General features: G+C 44.0%; 1 protein-coding gene across 26 annotated transcripts in view; it reads left to right on the top strand.

The window, feature by feature from the left end:
- Positions 1–17,986, top strand: part of LOC119393224 (cytoplasmic dynein 1 intermediate chain 2) — a 59,972-nt gene that overhangs the window by 20,562 nt on the left and 21,424 nt on the right. For 16 of the 26 annotated variants that reach the window (XM_037660080.2, XM_049416146.1, XM_037660095.2 and 13 more), the window contains 3 exons: positions 11,170–11,370; positions 11,953–12,109; positions 13,371–13,470. In XM_037660080.2, the coding sequence (XP_037516008.1) occupies positions 11,170–11,370; positions 11,953–12,109; positions 13,371–13,470 (458 nt within the window). The remainder of the gene's footprint in view (positions 1–11,169; positions 11,371–11,952; positions 12,110–13,370; positions 13,471–17,986) is intronic. The other 10 variants (XM_037660092.2, XM_049416149.1, XM_049416147.1 and 7 more) reach the window with 1 other exon arrangement.

The raw sequence follows: 17,986 nt of genomic DNA, 5'->3' as shown, positions 1-17,986 counted from the left end.
AACATACATAAAGTATGGTTTGAAACAAAGAATGCACAAGCCACAAATTTGATGTCTCAGCCCCTTTAATTAAGAGAAGGAAAGATGGGCTATGCAGTCATTGTGGGCCAGTTTCAGTCAAGCACCTTCATATTTTTTATTTAGTTATTTTATCATAAGCGAATAAATATTAATGCAAGCTGTGTATTAACAAATAGTAATACAAGTTGTGGGAGAACCAATGCTTGTTTTGATTATTCATAGTTTTGAAGAAGCTTGGTGTTTGCTTGGAAATTGACCATGCTAGCACTATCTTGAATATGGCCAAGCCACGTTAAAAAAAAGTCCTAACTTTATGCGTTCCATCATTCCCACTATGACGCAGTGCCCTTCTAAGAACTCGGATAGATATACTTTAGGGTAGACCGTTTATTATAGCGTCCTTTAGCATGTAGCATCCGCTAGGGTAGCAGTATGTCATAAAGCACTCTATGGTCCCTGCCTAGTACAGCACTAAGCACCATTGCAACTTTGCACCACATACTTTGCAGTGCATTCAGAAGTCTACAAAGGTCGTTTTGGATTGTTCATAGCTTAAATGGAGTCTGATATATGCCTTTCACATGACATTTAAACAATCACACCAGATCCAATATTCTGTTCATTCCACATTTACAAGTAAGCAAACTGCATGACAAGACCAGAATTTCTCTGCAGCATTTACAACTGCGCTTTGCAGCCATCAGCATGCTGCCATTTAAGCAGGGCTTTTTTCAGCTTGTAGTACCTAAACATTGTTATCAGTTACAACTTCGTGCGAAAGTCTGTGTGCTGCAAAAGCAGTGCGCAGTTTTTCAATAGTTCTGTCAGTTGTCGTTTATGCCATCAGGATGACCTCCATGCACTTAAGTGTGTGTCAGTTAACACCAACAACGGCCGATTCTCAACGAATGCAACGTCCAGATGAACTCGTTGCCACCGGCGTGTCAGCCAACCCCATGTCAGCAATGGCTTTTCTTGTGGAGCATTTTGTGTCATCTGAAAAGTGCCACATTGCTTAACCAGACTAGAAATGTCCTCATCTCATCTCACCCACCAGACATAGCTACAAGTGAGAATTTTAACGCATGTTGTTTGGTTATCTTCATGCAAAAGGCAAAACATTGAGGGATGATGACTTGGTTGTCACACGCTACAAATTTCTCGTCAGTGGACAATCCACTTCGTCTAATGAAATAAGTAGACAAAGCACTATCTGCCATGAGAAAATATTCCAAAAGCCAGGGGAATTCATCTTAAAACTTTCAATCACCGGCTTTACTCAACATAAAAACATAACAAGAGATAGACGTTTCGCCACCTATACGGGTGGCATCATCAGTACACAAATGACATCAAATGAGAGAATACATCGTGCTTATATCTTGCCGTAAACATCCGGCAGGGGGCCACGATGACTATTGCATGCAGTTTGATTACGGTGAATGTACCATGACTCAATAAATTTTTTTTTTTTCTTGGGCCCCATCGTTGCTCCCGCACCAATGTCATCGCATTATCGAGATCGAAAACATGTCCTTTCGTCAGGCAGTAGTCAACTAATTCCATCTTGGCACGTGTTGCATGTGTGGCCTTCATGACATCCCTTGCGTGTTCCTTGATGTTCTGGTATGTTCTGTGATGTTCCGGTATTCCTTGATGTTCTTGATGTTCGGATGTTCTGGTATGTCGGGGCGAGGGCGGTTCATTGGGGACAGCCGTATACCGCAAATCTTGCGATAGCGGCAGTGTGCTGAGTTTCGACTCGCACCATCCTGCCGAACACAAGTATGCTGTTGTGCATGCACTTTTGTCAAGCTGCGACGCGCTATCGTCGACGCAAACCCTGAGGAAGCGTGAAGAAACAAATGTTGCCAGTGTCTTAAATAAATGTGGCTACCCTCAGCGGTTTGTCGACGATACGCAACGCCGCATGCGAAGACCTCGCGAGAGTAGGACCACTAAGGCAACTTCTTTTGCGTGCATCCCATATGTTCGCGGTGTGTCATAAGTAGTGCGTAGGGCCTTACGGCCTTTGGGTGTTTGAACTGTTTTTAAACCCATACGCACGCTAGCAAATGTGTTCCCAAAACAAAAGGACCGCACCCCCCGGACGAACAAAGTGGAGTTATATATAAGGTGGACTGCATGGACTGTGATGCCAGCTACATCGGCGAGACGGGGCGACGACGCCATACTCATCTCAAGGAACACGCAAGGGACGTCACGAAGGCCACACATGCAACACGTGCCAAGACGGAATTAGTTGACCACTGCCGGACGAAAGGTCACGTTTTTGATCCCGATAATGCGACAACATTGGCGCGACAGCAACGATGGGGCCCAAGAAAATTTATTGAGTCATGGTACATTCACCGTAATCAAACTGCATGCAGTAGTAATCGTGGCCCCCTGCCTGATGTTTACGGCAAGATATAAGCACAACGTATTCTCTCATTTGATGTCATTTGTGTACTGACGATGCCACCCGTATAGGTGGCGAAACGTCTATCTCTTGTTTTGTTCTCATGTTGAGTAAAGCCGGTGATTTAAAGTATTAAGACTATCTGCCATGTTTGTTGGCCAGCCATTTCATATGTAGGCAAGCACTTTTGACAAAACAGGATCTGTCCCTTCTGTATGTTGGCAACACACAACAGCACCTGGTCAACAGCAGAAAAGAACATATAATCTGAAACCTATTTTTCATTTGGCAATGACAAGTGCAAAAGAGCGTCAGCATTTCCAATACCACTGCCTTTTCGATACACCCGCTGATAGTTGTACACTGCTAGCAATAATGCCCAGCGTTGTGTTATTGCATTACGGAGCATTGTGCTACAGCATCTTTCAATGAAAAGGCACTTGGCACGCTTTGCAAAAGACAGGAATGCTACCTTGTTTAAGCACTAGCTTGATAGCAGTGCTCTTAACTGAACCAAGCGCTTGATCAAAAACTTGTAAATACCATTCCAGTAATATTGCAGCAATATCTTGGCACACCTAGTGCATACCAGGCCAGTTCATCTTCACAGCTGCCAGCCAGTTTCACCCAAGCAATCCAGTATTGCTGGTATCACGGGTTTTAACGACCACTAGTGGAAGCTCCTGGTGCGGACCTTGTTCTACTGAAGCTATTAGCTTCTCCATAATGGCAAGCTAAGAACTGCCATACGTTTTCAGCTTCAGTTTGCAGGGCTCTAAAGGTAGACTGGGCCAATTCTTCTTGTACAGGCTTTCTGGCACAATTGAAAGTGATGCTCCTGTGTCCATCTGCATGAAAACACCTTCTATGCCACTTGGAAGACATAATTCATATCATCCTGCGCATTCATCACACAAGTAAATATTGTGCAACACCAGCTCATTGTCACTGTCATCCACTGCATTCGTAATGCCCTTACATCTAGCCTTGCATATTTTAGCTAAGTGTCCCTATTGCTTGCAAAGATGGCACCGTTACTTGCAGAACTTGCAGATTGATGCATTGTGGACGGATGCGCACCGAAAACATTCTGACAAGTGAAACATTCTGATGTTCGATCCTCATTGTGGCATACCAGCTTGTCTGTTCCGCTCTGCGTTTCCGACCGTCCAGTTAGCGGCCGACTGTGTTTACTGGTTGCACACTACTGGGCTGAAACTCCCGACTTTCTCTCCACTTCACAATGTTGCATGCACTCTTGAATGTTAAAGTTCCCCTCTTCAGCAAATCTGCTTGCGCTGCTCTGTCACACAGTCCAACAACAAAACATTCCCGAAGAGCATCATAAAGGAAAGTTCTAAAGTCGCATGACGCCTCTAGATGCCTAAACTTAACGGAAAATATTGTTACAAATTCCCCTTCGTGCTGAAAATTGGAATTAAACTCTAATCTTTCAGCAGTGACCAATGGCTTCAGAATGCCATGTGCTCACAGTACTTGGTGCTTATAGGTCTTCCTTTCTGGCTTTTCTGGCTATACCAGCGTTTTGCTGATAGGTCTTCTTCTCAATTGCCATGATAAACATGGAACCCTTCAAGTCGTCACTCGCCTCCGAGGCCTTTAGGAAGTGCTCGAACCTCTGAACGTAGGATACAAAATCCTCGTTGCCATCCTCAATGAACTCCTTGAACCTTTCGAGTGCTGCCATCCCGAGAAACAGCCTCACCTCACATTGGATTTCTTCAGTTAATTTGCATACTTATTAATACCGTCCTCGTCGCCATCATGTTTCGGTCGCGATGGGAAAATGGAAAAGTCAGAGCGACAGCATCAAGCAGATTGTTGTGCAAACTCACTACGAAAAGACTGAACTACAAGCACAGCCGTGCAGGGCTGCTCTTATTACAGGGACCGTGTGAGTCCAACTCACCGATGATGAAACATAAGCAGACATTTGATATGCACATACACTGGCGAAATGACTCCACATGGCTGATGCAAGAATGTGGTGGTGAGCATAACATACACCAGTAATCTAGTGCAGCTCTTGTGCTCTGCCTAAATTGAAGCTCTTGACAAGCACCCCATTTAAAAATATTTGTGGTATTTTACCTTTGCCTTCATGAGTTTGCTTAGTTCCTATTGTTGAATCTGCCGCGGCAAAACGATGGCGGGAAACGCCATGCCGCGCACAAGACGCGCGAAGAAGCGGGCGTAAGGCGGGGCTGCTCGTGAGCACGAAATAAAGGAAAAGGAAAGAAGAAGTGTTCAACCAGGGCAACACGGGTGTCGGCCTCTTCTCTGTCGCTGCATTATTGGTGCCGGAAACCCAGGAGAAGGCCAACATCCTCCGTACCGATGCCATACCGAGGATGAACAAGTTACGCAGAGATCGAGGCGACCTTCGCGGTGCCACTACCCGACTCCTGTCCGAGGCCAGCGAGATCCTCCTGCAAGGCACACTACCGTCTTCCACCGACTTGCAGGAACTCATCAACGAGCTTCGCGACAAGGACTCCGCTCTCGCTGAACTGGACAGACAGATCGCCTACGCCCTTGACGGTGAGAAGTTTGACGAGGAAATTACGGGCGCGATTGAGTACCACGAGAAGATCGTGAAAGCCGTCAGCAGACTTCGGTCCGCGCTTGGCGCGCGTGCATCGGTTGGTCCTACCGTCATCGAAGCCAACCAGTCGAGGCACGCGTGGACAAGAGATGGATCCAGCAATTCCATGGGAGCAGCCCACTCGGACGTGACCAGTCGAAACCTCAACGATCAGCGTAGGCCGTGAGCACCAGGCCTACAAGACGCCCTGCCGAACCTTCAAGTACCCGTCTTCAGCGGCGAGAGCAGTGAGTGGCCGGGGTTCTGGGAGCACTACGAGGCGACCATTAACACGCACCCCGATCTCACCGGTATCGAGAAGTTCGAGTACTTGACTTACTTGGCCGACACTGCGAAGCGAGCCATCGAAGGCATACAGCTGAATGAAGCCAACAACAATATCACCGTCAAGGTGCTCATCAAACGATATGGCCGAAAAGACCTCCTCATCGAGGACCACACAGACAGCTTGCTTGCCATTGAATCGGTCCAGTCACCATCACAAGTATCTAAGCTGCGCAACCTCTACGAGAAAACACAGTTCAGGAATGACTGTTTGGACGGCCTTTGCATGCCGTCTGCAGAGTACGCGGTTGTTTCGCATCGACTGCCGACGCGCTCATTGCCAGAGGACCAGGCAATCTTGTACCGTAAGCGCACGAAAACCGACGCAGACGTCGCAGACTCTGCGGGGCAATCAAACGAAGAGCAAGTGAAGGCAATCCTAAAGTTCAATAAAGTGGAAAGTCAGCGGCAGAGACGAATGTCAGGTGAGGAAACTACTTCAGGGAAAGCGTCAGCAAACCGCAAGGCAACGGACACCTCAACGTCGCCTCATCTACCGTCCACCATAACAGTGACAGCGCAGTCATCATCGCCAGGAGCTACTTCAAGGCCTAGACAGACCGTATGTCCTCTCTGCGGCATGCCAGTAGACGTGACGCGTGATTGCCTAGCCACGACATCAGAGGAGGAAAAGCGCAGACGGCAATCGAGGCAGGTCATCTACTGGGACGAGCCTCTTCCTCCTGACGTCGAGGACTTGTGGAAGTGGGCATCGGAACGTCCTGTTCTTTCGGACCATCACTTTTCACGTTACCCGTCATTGACATATGAAGTCCATAGAGGCGTGACAGTACATGACCGCCCTCTAACGCAACTCTGCGAGGACACCAAGGATGCACGGGCGCGGACACCCTGGTACCTCCTAACCGGCAAGCACTTCTTGCGGCTACCAGCAAGAACTACCGGCTATTTGCATAGTTCCACCGCTCATGACCTGCGAAGGCTTGTGAAGTGTGACCACGAGCTTCTGCAATGGTTGTGGAAAAGCAGGAAGAAAGAATATTTCCTTCACCTGCGCTACGCTCATCAGTGCCATCCATCTTTGTTCCGACTGCACGTTGGCGACGTTGATTCTCCAGAATGACAGTGTGCCGGTACTGCAGTAAAACTCAGCAGAGTGGTTAAGGCGTATCCAGGTAGAAACGGCATCTAGAGAGATTTTGAACTCGCCTACCCAAACGGCCATCAAGTCCGGCGCACGGCTCATCGGCGGTATCTATTGGAAGCAAGCGACCACGCCGCTGCCCCGGGAGGATGTTGAATCTGCCGCGGCAAAACGATGGCGGGAAACGCCATGCCGCGCACAAGACGCGCGAAGAAGCGGGCGTAAGGCGGGGCTGCTCGTGAGCACGAAATAAAGGAAAAAGAAAGAAGAAGTGTTCAACCAGGGCAACATGGGTGTCGGCCTCTTCTCTGTCGCTACACCTATGTTGCACTACATACAAATATTCTTAAGCAAATACTGTTTTTTTTTACTGCAAGTAGTAATGATATGCTGACGTAACGTAATCTTGACTGATGGTATTGTGAATTGGTTGTGCAGAATTTAGTTACAGCATCAGCTATGACACAAAGAAATGCTCTAGAAGCAAGTAATTGCACCTTTTTGTAGGAAAATATGGTTATGGGAAGCTGAGTAGGATTTTTTTATAGCACTGTATAAACATCAACTAGGAAGTTGTAGCTGTGTGGAGTTGGCTGTCCTTGGGAAAGTGGACATCTGTTAGGAACTGGGCCGGCCATGGCATTCTGCTATAAAAGTGCTAGAAAGAAGGGTAATTCATATCCACAGTGACCACATTCTGGAGCAAAATGAACATTACTTGTATACTTAGACTTCAGTGGCGTAAAAGCTTTGTGTGTTTAAATTTTCAATGGCTCATCATTAAAGCATCCCTGGTATCCTCCGAGGGCACAGGTGTAGCTTTGAAATGTGCTGCCCTGCAAGTCATTCACCAGGAGTGCAAACTCATCAAAGCAAGCTCTGGGGCTGGCCATGTCCTTTCTTTCCTCTTTCAGTCATTGTGTGTGCGTGCGTGTCTGTGTCGGCAGTGCAGCATTTTGTGAAATCTTTATATTTTAAATGTAGGCATCTGCAGCAGCAGCAGTAGGTGGTGTGGCTTCTTGTGCTCACGTGCAATGTATAGTGTTCGAAGTCCCACAGCAGCCTTTAAGCCATCAGGAGCCTTCTGTTACTTACGTAGTGGCACACTTTATGTGTCTGTAATGCACTTTTCGTTGCTATGCTTATCATTCTGCATAGCACCCTTAGAGCTGCTTTTTATATCATTTATTTGCTTCTTTGTCATTTTCTGCTACATTAGTTTTATTCACTATGCTTGCATTCTCAGCAAAAATTGCATTAAGGGTGTCATGCTGTCTTGGTTGCTCTAGCATGGTTATTACAGCCATATGGCTGAGACCACAGACATAGCAAAAGGACTGTAGGCAGCACTTGTTCTTCACTGAGTCTTCAAAACAAGAAGCCACAAATTATGTGCAGTGGAACAGGCGTGTAAAAAAACAGTAAAAGAATACCATAAAAAACTGCATTCGGAACATATTGACTGATGCAAGTTTGGCTCCATACTACACCACTGAAGTATACTGAAAGGACCACATAAGGACCTGGGTCTATTTGGCGTATGTGCTAATGTAAAGAAGCTTATTAACACAGGATAGCCATTTGCATTTAAAACAATGAAACGGCCAGAAAAGCTTCTGGTGAGCTCATGATTATGTCGCATAACATTTTGCAAACACTGCTGCTTTCAATAAAGTCTATCTTAGTTTTATTCATGTAAATGGATGGGTTGCTTACTGAGTGCTCTTGTTTGTAGTTATTAAAATGTTTTGGGCCAAAACCCAAGATATCCAAATGGAAAGCAGATCATTTACATTCATTCGTCTTCAACTTAATATATTGAAAGGATGCCTTGTGTTCTTTTGCTATGTCCTTGTCTCAGTTGCACTGCCATAACTCTAAATCAATACCACTTCTATGTATGGCTTTCAATACTTTTGCTCCAGCATGCCCAGTTAAAAGCATGCCATTATTTTTATTCTCTTTTTTGACAATATGGCTGGGTCTCTAAAGCACCTTTTCTTCTTTCCAAAAATGTGCCCCATGGATCTCCACAGTTGATGATGGTAAGAGATCATTGCCAAAATATTTTTAACAGCATGGAGTTTGACGCCATATGTTTAAGCAGCACAAAGCAGCATAAAGCATTTTTTTACTTCCAGTGACACAGCTCTGTCCTAAGTATAGTGCCTATGTGCCCCTGTGCATGCTTAAAGCTTAGGATTCCTTGTTAATACTTGGCTATGTGTTTACATCATTTGTAGCTCACTGTGCAAAAATAAGTCCATCAGATGCGGGTTGTCCATGTATAGTGGTTCTTATAGCTCCTCTTAGCTCTCAGCATTCCTTATACTTTTCTCTTAAGTTACTGGCTTTTAGAAAATTTTAAATGATTAAATGTACCTATGCATGCATATCTCTGTGAAATGTGTAAGCGGCAGAAAGCTTTATGCTGCAGTACTTTTTTAATTTAAATTTCGTTCATCAGGTGAATCGCTGAAGGTTACTGGGCATTCAAAATTGGAAGCAGCCAAGGCAGCATGATTACTGGCTTCCTGCAAATTCAGCAATGCCAATTTTAGTGAAAGCTAAGGACAGCATTTATTGGTCCAGGAATGTAAAATTTGTCTACCATGTATCACAATCGGAAGGCTTCTAGGATTGCTTTATCAGTAACATTTTGATTTTGCACTTACATTTAACAAGCTGCTCTTAAAAGTGGAAAAAAAAAATTGTCTTCAGGGCTATACAAAGGAAATCCTCCTTTCGGCACTGCGTAAGAGTGTACCAGCAGTTCAGAAAGCATTGCTTCTTAAACAAAGTACAAATGAAGCTGTGTATGTGTGTCCTTTCACATTGTTAGGCATTCATGTTGCCTTCAATTATTATTACAGATCAGCAACTGTGTCGGCATTTGAAATGTCATTCAATGCCTTTCTAAATTCACGATGATGCATATCTGGCATAAGACAGATGCTATCATGCTGTTCTCGATGGTGTCAAATGTGCATGCTAGAGGCTACTCAGTTTTGGTGCCATAGCAGGCCTCTTGAATAAGCTTTATGTTAATAGCCATTAAAAGTGATAATTTTATTAGCAGTAAGAGCTGGAAGCCTTTCATACCATTGGTTTAACATTAATATTGTGAGGTATACTACTGTCATACAACAACTTTTGGATATACCACTTGCAGTGATCGTGGTTTAGCATAACATACAGTGTGTTATAATGGTATCAAGAAATCCAAAAAGACAGACATTCAGGAGAAGGTGGGTGCATGAAGTGATGAGAAATTTGTGAACAGGGGATTTCACTGGAGCAACCATTTGCTGAGAGTTGCTATGTTGACAAAGACAAGTCCACTTGTCAAAGCACTGATTCCAGTGACATTCCCTGTTAACGATTTCTCATCACAATAGTTAAGAAACTCATGGTACCACTGTCTATGCAAGCTTCTTAAAGACCATTGCAATGAAACTTTGGACTGCATAAGACGCCTAGCTTCAGAAAGTGCAAATACAGATGGCAGTCTCCATACAAAATTTTGCTTGATGTATCAATGGGTGCATTACAAAAAGCTAGGAAGAACAGACATTTTGATAATGAAAGTAAAAAAACTCCTCTTGGCAGAAAAGGCACAGTAACCAGAACGTTGAGAATTGGTGGAGTGACCTGTCATGGGAGATTTTGGAGATTGTGTGGCACATTATATATTGGCTGACCGCCAGCTAGTCATTTTGCCTGCTAACATGCTGTTTTAATTGATGGTTAAAACAGAGTGATACCAACTAAGGTAGTGATTAAAAGGCTGAGTTAATTAAAGGCTGCGAATAGACAAGTTAAACAACCTAACATTTACAGCCCTGCCTAAATTTCTTTGATAGTTTATACTGCTCATTTAAAATAATTGTCAAGGTGAAATGTTCTTGTGATCGCACTCTCAGTGACACCATGGGAATGATGTAGTAAGGTGCAGGGCCAGGGTGTTGTTAAATGTACCTTAGCCTCAAATGTGTTCACAGCTGCACTAGGAAAGCTTTCTTAAAAGGAAATATTTGGGAGAATTTTCATTTTGGTCTCGTATGTCATGCACATTCACAGTTAAAACTAATGCACACGATGCATGGACTGCTTGTCTTTTCTCTAAAATAAGCAGCCCTCTAGAACAGTTTGCATGTGATACATGAACACACCTATGTGATTCCTTACGTGTAAGTAAACAATAATTTTGACATTTACAACAAGAGAAAAACTGTATTTTAGGCACTGTGTTCGCTGATCCACTGTGATGGAACAGTAGTCACCAGATTCAAAGGCCCTGGCTCTTGCAAGAAATGTGCCTCCTTAAACCTCCCATTCCTAGCATTCCCATGCACACAACAGTACTCTAGCATCGATATTAATTGTAAGATAAAATATATCAACTGTAAAAGACTCTATGGGTCAAGCAACCCCTGTGTAGGAGCACCAAGATGGGATATTTTCTTGTGTCAAACTTGTACTGTATGCACTTAATGTGAGGGAAGAAACAATACAGTGTCAACAAATTCTAATTGCTGCACTGGTGCATGACATTTGATGCTGCATTGTACCAGTTAAAAATACGGCTCTAGGAAGGTCAGTGCATGGTAGCGCAGCTCAGGGAGGCAACACTTGGGAGTCTGAACTTGGGCTGTGCTTGTTCACGGGCAGTGTTGACTTTTGGGGACGTCCTAGCGGAAGAAGACGGCTCCTCGCTGGGAGCAGTGGTGGAGGGGGCGCTACCTCTGCATGAGCCACACCAGCACAAGGTGACAGGTCTGCCCCACATCGAGCCTGTACGGCCCGCCCAGACACCTGCCGAGGGAGCCACTGATGGACACAGGGCAGCTGCAGAACAGGACAAGCCTAAAGGTGTGTGAGCCTCTTAGCCGTGGAAGTTCTCGCCTAGCACTGGAACCTTAAACCTTGACAGCTGATGTCCAGACCACAGTTTCCAACTCCTTTGCACAGTGCAAACCCGTGGCTAGTAGAGTGAAAATGTTTGGAAAGAAATGGGGAGCCATGTAGGATCTGTGTATGTAGGCCATGTAGCCACGTAGGATCCCTGAGCAAGGTATTAACAGCATTTTATGCAGCAATGGACAGTTATCTTTTATAGACGATGCTTTTTTTTCCCCAACAGTGCGAAAATAACACCCATTAAATGAAACACACAACTGTCACAGTTATGTGTACCATCCCATGTGGAGTTGCCTGTTCCACTTGATTTAAGGCTTATAGAAAATGGCTTCCACCTCCTTTCTATAAAACATTCTGTACATATTATTCTAATTTGCAGAGAAGGTTTCATCTGAGGTACCTTGAAGTGTATGCGACACATTTTAGACATCAATATTTTTGTTTATGCTTTGGATTTATATGTGCTGTCTTAGTGTGTACAGTTCTGCATACAGCTTCACGAAATGCTGAGAGGTGTGCTGCCTTTGCTTACAGTGCCTCGTGAACTGAGCGAGGAAGAAAGGCTGCAGATCCTTCTGAGCGACGACTTCCGCAGCTTCCTGTCCCGCTCTGCACGTGTCATTGAACGAGCACTGTATGAGAATGTGGACATCTGCATCGACTACAGTGGCACCACAGAAGAGCAGGACAGGTGGGCTTCTCTGCTGCACTGAACTTGTTTAGTACTGCATTGCAGCGCGTGTGTAGCAACCTTACTTTTTGGGTCTTAAGGGTTGGAGGTCCCTACAGCCCTGCAGAAGCGAGGAAAATGTGCAGTTCTGGAAGATACTTGACATTTTAATTAGCTCGCATACAATCATGCGTCTTCAATACGCTGCATGATTTACCTGGAATGAATTATATTAGATGTGCGGATTTTGTTGTGAAGGTTGTAGCCCCTGTAACGCTACTAAATAAGGCAAAAAAAAGAGTGCTGAAACACATTATGGTTCATTCTAACCATGCTGAGGTGTTTAGTAACCAACGCATCGTTCTCAAACAATGTTTAACTTTAACACTGTTGTAAAGCCTTCGTCTAATATGGCTGCAGGTCAGATCGAATGAAAATTGCCCCAGTGTGTTCCTGCAAAAAGATTGTATTGTGTAGCAGAGCACTCATCCACCATGACAGCAAGCTTACACCATGGGATCACATCACCTTTTTCATACCTTGCGACCAGTCTTGCAAGGAATTCACCTTCTAACTGTACTTGTGTGTTGTGAATGCAGGTTTGCACCAAACAGTCTGTCTGGTTGTTTGAGGTAGTTTATTTCTGCAATATCAAACACCCTGTTATAACTTAACCTTTTAAAGTGGCATTTTCCAGACTTACAAACAGGAAAGGAAATGAGTACTTATTGATGAGCTAAACCTTTAATTATATGAACAATTCTCAAAGCAGTTTTCTGCACGATTTCAGTGCATACATTTCTATGTCATGTAGTGCCAACTGTGCATTTCTTCTCAGAAAGCAATAGCGAGATGATTACTGCAAGCTTATCAATGTGTTCATGTGAACTTGTACTTGAGGTGCATTATGCGAACTACCTGAAACATCTTTCCAGATACCTTGGGACAGGCTTTTGTGCATTTACATGACTTTGTATGTGTGTATGTTTGTGTAAAAATGACCTTATCATTTCACTTCCTCTTTAGAACTACTGTTCATGCTAACCAAAAAAAACCTTGAGAAAGTTGTCTAAGATCTGGCCTAAGGTTTGTGGAAGCCTGTCGTGTACTCTTCCTTGTCCATCTTCCATGTTCTGCCAACCTTTACTGTCGTTTATGGAGTGTGGGTGCATTTCAATAAGGAGTATGCTTTTCAGTACCAATCCTTTGTGGTTATGGCTGTAGCTTGTATGGTGCATGTTGCATTTCAAATCTCGACGGCACTGCTCCTCTGTTTTCCCAGTGATGACAAGAGCGGCATCAAGCTGTCCATGAACAGGGTGTTCGCAGATGACCGGTGGTCCAAGAACAGGATTGTCACCAGTTTTGACTGGTCTTCACAGGTACTCCCTCTCCATGGTGACTCTCCTAAATGGGTTGCTGGACAGAAACATAAATCCTTTGTCAGTGCCTAAAGCAAACTATCTTGTCCATTCGTCATGTGTTCGCTTTGTATTTGCTGTAATGTATTTTTAAATATGATATCAGTTGGTACATTTAAAACTGCTACAGAACATTTTGCATATCTTGGATTTACCTCAGTAAACATTCACAGTATACTGTCACTGCAGTTAATTATTTAGATTGCGTAGCTATGCTAAATTTACAGACTGCACTTATCAGTTTAGTCAACATATTTTTGTGTAGGGTGCAGCATTAGCTGAAACAGGTGCTTGGGCAAGTTGGTTCATACTAAGACAAGAAGAAACAGTGCGAAAAGTCGGAACATTTTTTGAAAACATGGAGGACGCTTGATCTTCGTGTCCAAGAGTAGAACGCGATAGCATGACGGGACCCTGTTCGCATCGCCTTCTCAATTGCTACCTGGCTTCACCTCTCGGTGGACACCTAAACCGTGCTGCTAGGAAATACACGTCTGTAAATTGGTCTTTTCAAAGTATCATAAAATGCCTACCGCAAGTACAGTTGCAGAGTGCCCGCTACATCATAATTCTTCTTTTTGCGAGTTGGTGAGGTACCCACTATGCAGCCGTAAGGCAACACGCCCACCTTCGCAGCTGCATACGTTGTTGATGCTGTCGTTGATAATGATAATTAATTATGCCTGTGTGCTTTGTAATTGGTGGGCCTTTAAAACAACCATTCGTTGCGCAGTTCACATGTTTTGACACCTGGTGTTATTCTGCACTTCTACACAAGCAATTCGAGCATTGGCATGGCTCTGTCGTAGAACACCTGCTTGCCATGCAGAAGTCGTGGCTTCGATTCACATTCGAACCGAAGATTTTTTTTATCGTTCTTTCTTATTGCATCTATCTCAAATTTTCGCTCACGGACAACGCTGATTTTTCACTCACAACCAATGACGCTGACACTGGAATTTCTGTGACACAATCCCGTTTACGCTACCGCGTTAAAATTTTCTGTGAGGTATTCGCCTTGTATATCACGAAGGTGCTTCACTTTTAAGGTTTTAGACCCCGCACCCAGCACTCTTCATCTATCTCATTCGGCAACCCTCTTGACATCTGTCTTTGTCAATGCAAATTTTGTAATCAGCTGTTCGTCTGTTTCTTTTCAGCCTGATGCATGCCATAAAAATCATAGCATTCGGAGGAATAAATTAGTTGCGAGTCAGCACTGTCTCTGTGCATCCTTTCTAATAATAATAATTGTTAAGGTTTAACGTCCCAAAACCACAGTGTGATTATGAGAGGCACTGCAGTGGAGAGGTCCAGAGGCAAGTTGGTACGACATATTGGAGGGAAACAGCACGAAAGACTAAACACCACATAAGAAGGGCACATACAACAGCGCTGTTGTATGTGTCCTTCTCTGCCTGGTGTTTCCTCTTTCGCGCTGTTTCCCTCCATTGTGAGCTCCAGAAGTTTTGACCACATGGGGCTCTTTAACACGCACCTACTAAATCTTAATACACGGGCCAAAAATGTGGCCGCCGCAACCGAGATTCGATTCCGGGACCTGCAGGTCAGCAGTCGAGCACCATAACCTCTAGAGCACCGTGGCGGGTGTGTGCATCCTTTCTTGCATTCCGTGTTTTTGCACAGTTCTTTATCTGTGTAGCATTACTGGGTGATTCCACGAGATCGAACATGCCTGTCCGGTCGCAATTTTTGTTTTGCCTGGGTTTTTTATATGTTATGTGGGCACATTCAAAGTGCACGGAACCAAAAATTTTATTTCCATGAAACGCTCCCGGCGCGACAAAAAAATATTTGAAGGTGGCGGTGCGGGCCTCCTGTTTTTGCTCGCTGCAATGTTTTCGGATTTCACGGCCGAATTTAACGCAAACTATAAATGATGTGTGGAAAATTTTTTTGCTGGTTTTAATACGCATTACTGTGAATTACATCCATGCTTTTTTTTATGCCGTCCTCAAAAAGAAGAAAATGTGAAAAAATGGCAAACGCGGCCGAAAACAAAAAAGGGTCCTAAGTTTGAGGCGCCTTGGCGCCTTTGCTATTACAAACAGAAACTTGAAAACAATGTCAAATATAGAAAAGAGCCTTTGCAACATTTATACGGAAGGTCATTTTCCTACAGGCAGCGCGAAAAAAGAAAAAAATAGTTAAATTAGCGCGTTTTTCAAAAGTACATTTTCAAAAAATAAAATAAAAAACTCCGGTCTCAAGTTTAACGACAATTTTTTATCGAAGAGCGCTTATGTCAGTGAACACGCGGTTTTAATATCATATGTCCTCATTTGCTTTGTTCACGAAATATAACGGGCCAAAATGACCCTTGCTGTGTGTGCTCACTTCAGTGCGACTGATGGTTGTTATCAGCTTGCATTGTGCGTAAATCTCGGTTTTAATTATTCTGCTGCAGCAAAACCTTGCTCTGGTGGCTTTTCGTCAAGAAAAATGTGTTCTCAGATTTTATTTGCTTTTAACGTGTGCGAAAATGGGCTGCTGCCGCCCTCTAAAGGGTAATTCCACGAGAGATCGAGCATGCCTGTCCGGTCGATATTTTTGTTTTGCCTGGGTTTTTTATGTGTTATTTGGGCACATTCAAAGTGCACGGAACCGAAAATTATATTTCCAAGAAACGCTCCCAGCGTGCAAAAAAAAAATATTTGAATGTGGCAGCGCGGACCTCCTGTTTTTGTTCACTGCAATGTTTTCGGATTTCACGGCCGAATTTAACGCGAACTATAAATGATGCGTTGAAAATTTTTTTGTTGGTTTTATTACGCATTACTGTGTCCATGCTTTATTATGCCGTCCTCAAAAGGAAAAGAAATGTGAAAAAAAAAAGGCAAACCCCTGCCCAAATCAACAAAGTTCGCTAAGTTTGATGCACCTTGGCGCCTTTCCTATTTCACACAGAAACTTCAAAAAAGTGACAAGTATTTCAAGGAGCCTTTGCAACATTTATGCGGAAGATCGTTTTCCTACAGGCAGCGCAAAATAAGAAGAAAATAGTTAAAGAAGCGAATTTTTTTTCAAAAAAGTACATTTTCAAAAAAAAAAAAAAGCTCAGGCCTCAATTTTGACGACATTTTTTTATCGATGAACGCTTATGTCAGTGAAAACACCGTGTTAATATGTATTTCCTCATTTGCTTTGTTCATGACATTTAAGGGGCCAAAATTACCCTTGCTGTGTGTGCTCACTTCAGTGCGATTGATAGTTGTCATCAGCTTGCATTGCACGCAAATCTAATTTTAATTATTTTCCTGCAGTAAAACTTTGCTCTGGTGTCTTGTCGTCAAGAAAAATGTATTCTCAAGCTTTAAAGGGCCCCTGACAGCAAAATTTTTGTTGGTGACTTTTTTGCTGTAATTTGTAGCTTTGTGTCTGGTAATCCCTAAGTTGAATCGTAAATGCTCTAGCGTATCGTATAACTAATTCTAGCGTAGCTAATTGTGACCGTTTTAGCGTCACTTCAAAACGCCCGCCTAAAAACCACAAAAAACTAGCACCCCATGCGTGGGAGCGTCAGAGACTACGTGCACTCAAGCTGTGGTGACATTGAAAGCGCGGTTTTCAAATCGGGGCCCCGCGCGCGGTAGAGATTGAAAGTATGTGGGTGCCTCGGTATGGGTTAAACCTGTTAAGCGCGTGTGAAAACTACCTCAAGAGCAGCCGGATAACAAAGCGAAAGGGGTGCGGAACAATAGGCCTCGCCGTATTGTGCACGTGCACCCGGCAAACCTTCCGTGACGTCCACAATACTTGCTTTACTCGTCAGGGCCTCTATGTCATACCAGGATGTCGCGAGGTGCAGCCAACTCAAATGAGCACTCATGCTTACTTTTAAAACCAAATTAAGGTATCTTAAAGGCAACGTTCGTCACTAATAATCAGTCAGATGTGTCCCCGTATACAGGAAAGTCAAACAACAAAAACATCTCGAGGTTTCAATTTTGGTGTCAGGGGTCCTTTAATTGTGTCTAGCGTGCGCGAGGGTGGGCTGCTGCCGCTCTCTAAAGGCCTAACGCGTACACAGTTTGCAGCTTATAACCTCAACTTACCCCGCCAGTATTCGCTAATCAAAAGCACGCGAGACACCGCGAACACATGGTTTAGGTCACTTCGTCAAAACTCTCCTTGCACACAGAATAAAGCATCTGTATGCAGCGAAGGCCAACTTAATCTGTAACTAAATGCCACGATCAGCAGGCGCGCTGTTATGCAGTTGTTTTCTCACTGCCTGCTTGCTTCCCTTCCATTACGTGCATTGTATGCTCTAACCATCTTCCCCATTCGACGCACACTGTGCCTAAACAACATTTGTAAAAAGTTAGCTCAATCATTTCCGAGCCGTTTATTTCACTTAACGCTGTCACATGTTTTCGGCGTCGCAGATAATGTCTTCCTGTATCATCTCGACCTTTACCTCAGCATTTCAACAGCCAGAAAACGTGCGGTGCAG

The sequence above is a fragment of the Rhipicephalus sanguineus genome, chromosome 5 (assembly GCF_013339695.2).
Source record: "Rhipicephalus sanguineus isolate Rsan-2018 chromosome 5, BIME_Rsan_1.4, whole genome shotgun sequence".
Taxonomy (NCBI): Eukaryota; Metazoa; Arthropoda; class Arachnida; order Ixodida; family Ixodidae; genus Rhipicephalus; species Rhipicephalus sanguineus.
This window is presented reverse-complemented; position numbering and strand designations above follow the sequence as displayed.